This window comes from Benincasa hispida, chromosome 1 (assembly GCF_027475165.1).
Source record: "Benincasa hispida cultivar pf3 chromosome 1, pf3_genome.v1.1, whole genome shotgun sequence".
Classification (NCBI taxonomy): Eukaryota; Viridiplantae; Streptophyta; class Magnoliopsida; order Cucurbitales; family Cucurbitaceae; genus Benincasa; species Benincasa hispida.
In genome coordinates this window covers 89585629-89591861 of record NC_143478.1, presented here as the reverse complement: position 1 = coordinate 89591861, position 6233 = coordinate 89585629, and the positions used below count along the sequence as shown (strand labels likewise).

At 28.5% G+C, this 6233-nt stretch overlaps 1 protein-coding gene across 1 annotated transcript; it reads right to left on the bottom strand.

Annotated features, from left to right (window-relative positions):
- Positions 1-285: 285 nt before the first annotated feature.
- LOC120070768 (NAC domain-containing protein 83-like) lies at positions 286-1597 on the bottom strand. Its single transcript, XM_039022655.2, has 3 exons — positions 1173-1597; positions 773-1059; positions 286-610 (listed from the first exon to the last, which is right to left on the bottom strand). Exons 1-3 carry the CDS (start codon positions 1351-1353, stop codon positions 374-376), a joined length of 705 nt encoding a protein of 234 aa, XP_038878583.1. The 5' UTR covers positions 1354-1597; the 3' UTR covers positions 286-373.
- Between the last annotated feature and the right edge of the window lie 4636 nt (positions 1598-6233).

The following is a 6233-nucleotide window of genomic DNA, read 5'->3' as shown; positions in this document are numbered from 1 at the left end:
TCATTCATTCAACTTTGTTAAAGTCTCTACTCTACTCCATATTCATCACCTCTCCTTTTCATTTTTCCTCTCGACGTCGACACGGTTACATCAAAGATATCATCAAATCCGGCCGATGTTTCGAAAAGATTTAATCGAAGAGAGAATTGATGGAAGATGAACAGTTTTATACATTTTTTTTTTGTGGAGAAAGCTAATTAGCGAGTGTGTATTTTATTTTGTTGGATTAATGTATAGAAAACGAAATTGAAGGAGAATAAAGACTGAGAGATAAACAACAGAGGATGGACAAGAGATTTCTTATAAGCCATAGAACTTTTTAAAAAACAAACTAGTAAAAGCTAATGCCTTTTTTTTTTTATCTATGATCTTATCATCTCTTTCTAAAACTATTACAGCTGCTAGTTTCTTCTTGTTCTTGATGATTATTTACTGAAATCTCTGTAACTCCACTTGATCCAGAGGATGAAGAACATGGAGCAAGATTCAAATCAGTCTCATTTCTTGTTCTTAGAAACTGATGGAAAACTGGCTTACAGATGTTCTTCTCATCTCTTTCCCTTGTGCTTCTTTTCTTTAAAAATATCCGACATAAAACCCAGTTACCATTCTGCACCAAACATAAACAAATCACACAAAAATCAGCTGAATTCAATTCAATTCAAATTCCACATGGGTTTTTCTGTTTTCAATTAAAACTTCAATTCAAATTTGTGGATAATAAGTGATTCTCATTGAAAAACGAACACGATTTGAGAAAATGGAAGCTCACCAAGATGGGTTGTCCGTCAGTAAAAGTGGAAGGAGGAGGTTCTGAACTTCCCACAAGGCGATACTCATGCATAACCCAATCAGTTCTTAAGCCATTAGGAGGTTTTCCAGTGTAGAAAACGAGGGTTTTTTTAAACCCTACCAATCGATTCTCCTTTGAAGAAACAATTTTCCGATCAATTCCAGTTGCTTTCCAATACCCAGAACCAGTGGCTCTGTTAGACCTTCTTCCATTAGAGTATTTAGCTTCTCTTGTACTGAAAAAGTATCTCTCCCTCTCTAAATCGCCTGACCCACAAAAAATTTCAAAAAACCTATCAAGAAAAAATCATCCCCAAAGCCTGAAAATAAAAAAAAAAATAAAAAAAAATAAAAAAAAGGAAAGCAAATCAAGAACAAACCTGGTAAATCCCATGGGTCGAATCGGCAGACATCGACGTCGGGAATGACTGCGGCGGGGAGAGGGGAGGAGAGGGCTTTTTTGATGAGGTATTGGAGGACGAGCTCCTCGTCAGTGGGGTGGAAGCGGAAGCCGGGGGGTAATCGGAGAACGCCATTTTTGAGGAAGGTGAGATTCTCCATGGATGGAATTTGGGGGAGATTTGGGGAAGAAGGGTGAAGAAGTAGAAATGGAGGGGTTGGTTTTTATAGTGATTTTTTTTTCTTTTTCTTTTAATTTTTTCTTCTAATTTTAATTTTGGCGTAAACTAGACTCAAGGTCGCCCACTTTAATTTCTTCTATTTAACACACAACCCCTCTATGCGTATGACAAGAAAAGAAAGACAAAACAAAATTAAAGGCCTTCAAGGAAAGTTATTTATATCTATATCTATATATATATATATATATATATATATATATATATATATATATTACTTGGTTAAATTGTAAATTTGATCAATACGATTTTAAAAAATGTTAAAATTTAGTTCCTCTAATTTATAATTAGAATTTACTTCTATAGTTTGATAAATCTATCCATAATAGTCTCTACGATAGAGATTATTTTGAGAATGTTATCATACTGTATAGACTATTTATAAGATTTTATCAAATCATATTACTAAATTTTAATTTTTAAAATTATATGGACTAAATTTTAAAATTTTCAAATCGTAGGGACCAAATTTATAATTTAACCTATATTTTCTTTTAAAAAGCAAAGTCAATAATTAGTAAGTTATAATAATATTTTAGTTCAAGTGATTTGAAATTTATTTTAATTTAGTCATACTATCGTACATTTAGATTTAATCTTTGAATTTTCATTAAGTTGTAACATCAATTTTATTAGTTGAAGGTTTTTTTGTCGAAATTATTAATTAATAATAAAAATTTTATTGTAATAAAGACTTTATGTAAACAATTTATGAGAAATTTAAAAAGTGAGAAGAGTAGAAGTTTATTTTTTAATTTTTTTAATAAAAATTAAGGAGTACTTCATTTTAAAATTTATTGAAAATATAAGAATTAAATTTGGATATTTTCATTTAAGAATATAATCATTTTAGTTCCTTGTTGGAAAGTCAACTACTTAAAAAGGTAGAAACATTTGTTTTTTTAGTTCATAATCCCAAATATCCATCTCATCTAATTTATGTGGCATAATGCATGCTCTAAGCCACCACATGATATATATACACACTAAAATGCTACAATTAAATTAAAATGTTAGTGGAATGAAAAAGTGAAATAAGTCCATAATTTAGAGAAGGAATAAAAATTTAAGCTAATGTTTCAATTATATTCTTAAATTTGGATGATGCATTCTTATTTTCTTCTATTTTCTTCTATTATCTCTTTTTCTTTTTCTTTATGATTTTCAGTAAAATAATATGTGGATGTAAGAACTCAATAACCTTAGTTGATCATATATATTTTAATCAGTTTAATTACTTTTAGGTCTTCGAATTTTTACAAATAGACCACTTTAACTTCTAAATTTTCAAAACATACACTTTAATTCATAGATTTGAGAATTAAGTTCAAAAGACATCTATAGTTCCTTTTTTCTATTATGCTATAAATTAATTTCTTCGTATGACTTTTAATGCTAACATGGCATTAGATTTTTTTTTTTTTTTTTGAAAAAGAGGCCCTTTCTTTCTTCAATTCCCTCCTTCCATCTCTCCTTTCTCCTCCCTCTCTCTTTTTTCTTTTGTAGTCGGTCCTTTCGACTCGTTTCTTGTTGTTTCTTCTTTAGTTCTATTTATAAATGCATGCTCATGAATATTTGAAATATTTAAAATTATTTATCTTTCATAATCAAAATCACCATGAAATATATTCCAATTTTAAATCAATTTTAATTTGATATTATCAAAATAGCTTCAAAAGTGTGAAATCAAATTTTAAATTGATTTTAAATCATAAATGATATGTTTTGAAATAATTTTGAACCTATCAAAAATAATATTACATTAATGTTAACCGTTTCAAATACACTCTTAAACATGCATTTAACAAGGAGGTGGGTGTCATCCTGGTCGAGAGTGTAAAAGTTCATCCAATTACAAATGAAGAACCGATATCTAGCTATAATGTAGATGGAGAAGAGAGATTCAGAATTTCATAGATGGACATATGGCGATGGGATTAAACTTGTACGTGGAGCAACCCATGAAAAAGAACATAAGAGATCCACAAAAATAATTAGGGATAAAAGTAGGTTTGATTTTCTCGATTTTGGAGCTAATTAAAAGTAGGTTTGATTTTCTCGATTTTGGAGCTAATCAAGAACCAAATCAAATTAAATTGGTTTCTATACAAATAAGAGAGCCAAACCGATTTGCAATTAAGGAAAAACCAATAGATCCTTTTCTTTTTTTCAAAATTGGACTTTCCCCCCCTTTTATTGGGCGTTTTTCCTTTTTTTTCAAAACAACAAACAAACATGCACTATCATGGTTGACCATTTTTCCAAACAACAAATATACATGTACCATAATTATTAAAAGGTTTAAGTATTGTTTTAGTCTCTCAACTTTAAATCTTATTTTATTTTGGTCCTTCAACTTTAAAAAATGTTCGTTTTAGTCCCTAAACTTTTTTTTTAAAAAAAATGTTTATTTTAATTCATACTATTAAAATTATGTTAACTCTTCAATAGAAATGTGAATGAGCTTGTTTTTTTGGATGACTAGGCTCTAGATGTATTCAACAAGATGAGGGTGAAGTAAAATACTAACAACCAACACATCAAAACACTGAACGACCAAAATTTTGAACTAGAAATATCTTTTAAATTATCTTTCTTTGCCACCTTTAAATTTGAAACTCTAGATTTTTTAGCATAGCCAACTTATTTGGTAGTCTAGTCATCCAAAAATACAAGTTACCTCACCATTTTATTAAAGACTTAACAAAATCTTAATATATCAAAGATAAAAATAAGCAATTTAAAAGTTCAGGGGCTAAAATTAATTTTTTTAAAAAAGTTTAGGGACCAAAGCGAACATTTGTTAAAGTTTAGTGACCAAAATAAAACATTATTCAAAGTTCAAGGACCAAAATAAGATTTAAACCTAATAAAAATAATGAAGATCTATGTTAGAGTTTATTTCTAAGAGTATATATATACCCTTAGTTTAGTCGATTTTGGATGATTTTTTCAATAATAATAAAAAAAACTATCCGAATAAATAATTTTTTTTTGTTGTTGTTTTCTCCAAATATAAATAAGATGTCTAATTTTATATTACAAAGTCAAATCAGACTAGTGAATTAATTTTGTTCTATTTAATTTTCTATTTTTTATTGCACTCATGGAGGCAACAATGGAGATTTTCTCTCTCTATATATAGTTAGGTCTTTGTTTTTCTTTCTCAATCTAAGTATTTTTTTTTTCTAAATTTCAAATGTCACACTAGCATTAAAATTAATAATTACAATTATACTTTGTTACTATAGAAAATGGAAAAAATAATATCAATAATCTTTATAAACTTATTTTCCAAAACTAAAAAGTTAAAATGAATCTTAAAAAAAAAAGGACTCAGAGATGAAAATGACCTACTCGACCAAAAAGACAATTATCTCTAAAATAAAATAGTCTAACATATGAACATAATTTAAATGATTTAAATCCATTCTCCCACATGTATCATATAATCATACATAAAGAAACCATCTGAACAAAATAAAAGTCAATACTACTATCTAGTACATAATCTCTAACTCAAAAGAAAACGTACTCTATATGAGCATAGTTAAAGACATTAGTAACCTTTTTTTAAGTCAAAAGTTTTATCTCTACTTTGCGTATCGAATGTTATATTTTAAAAAGGTTAAAATTTAGCATGTACCCCACATAATAGTGTAAAATGTTTTTTTGATCATGCAAATAAATATTAACAACTTGAAGATATATACTACAATAGTTATAAAACATTCATCTATCACGTCATGTCAATTTAACCAAAATTAATTCAATAAGCATATATCACATAAATATTCTATTAATGAGGTGAACGAGAGGACTAAATGAAATATAACTCAAAATTTAAGTAGGTTGTTATATAGTCACGTAACATTTTTTTCTTAAATTATAACTTTATTTATTGAAAAATATAAAAATTCATGCATCGAGTACATTTCAAAATTAAGAAAAAAAAACAATAAATTAGCCAGACCATGTATTAGTTTAACATTTATTAAATAAAGGAAGTTGCTTTCAATTTGGGTGGGGAGAAAAGAAAGGAAAGGGCATTTTGGTAATTTGGAGAGATAGGGACAGGTCGCAATGTGGAGGGGAGGGTCGGACATATTGTAGCTGGAGATGAGATCACAAGGGGGGGTTTTATGTGAAAATACAAAAGTACCCACGTCATTATTGTTATCTTTGTTTGTGTGTAGGGGACAGGAATCCAAAGGGGGATTAATTAGTGCCCTAACCATTAAAGATACTATCAAATGATAAATCAAATTATGGTAAAAAACCATTTATACCCCTATATTTTAGATGTAATATCAAATAAATCCTAAAACTAATAATTGTATTCATCAAAACCAGAAATTTTTATAAGTACTTGATCAATTTATAACATTTGTCCAATTTAGAACGGTTAATGCATAACTTTTACAGTGTATAAGACTTCTATATTGTAGAGATTAATATATCCAATTTAGAGACTTATTCAATATAAAAATTAAATTTATAATTTATTACACTTTTGAAAGTGCAAGACCAATTAAACTAAAATAAAAGGCATATAAACATACAAAAATAGTTACGTCCACATTGTTGATTGCAAAATCCAGACAAACAAGATAAAATACATCTAACCTTCACACGACAAGTGGGCCATAAAATGCAAGCATGGAATGCGAATGCTTGCCATTTGTTACATGAACAGTACCACTCGGTATTAAACACACCTCTTCGTGTGTTACAATTTCTCTCAGGTATTTCATACTTAGGATCTCGAACAAGCCATCATACCGAGCAGTACTGTTCATGTAA

Bases quoted from the DNA above. Each gene is read 5' to 3' on its own strand.
- LOC120070768 (XM_039022655.2), bottom strand. From the start codon at position 1,353: ATGGAGAATCTCACCTTCCTCAAAAATGGCGTTCTCCGATTACCCCCC. The intron at 1,060-1,172 runs GTTTGTTCTTGA...TTTGTGGGTCAG, and splicing joins CGACCCATGGGATTTACCAG to GCGATTTAGAGAGGGAGAGA. The intron at 611-772 runs GTGAGCTTCCAT...TGTTTGGTGCAG, and splicing joins CTGACGGACAACCCATCTTG to AATGGTAACTGGGTTTTATG.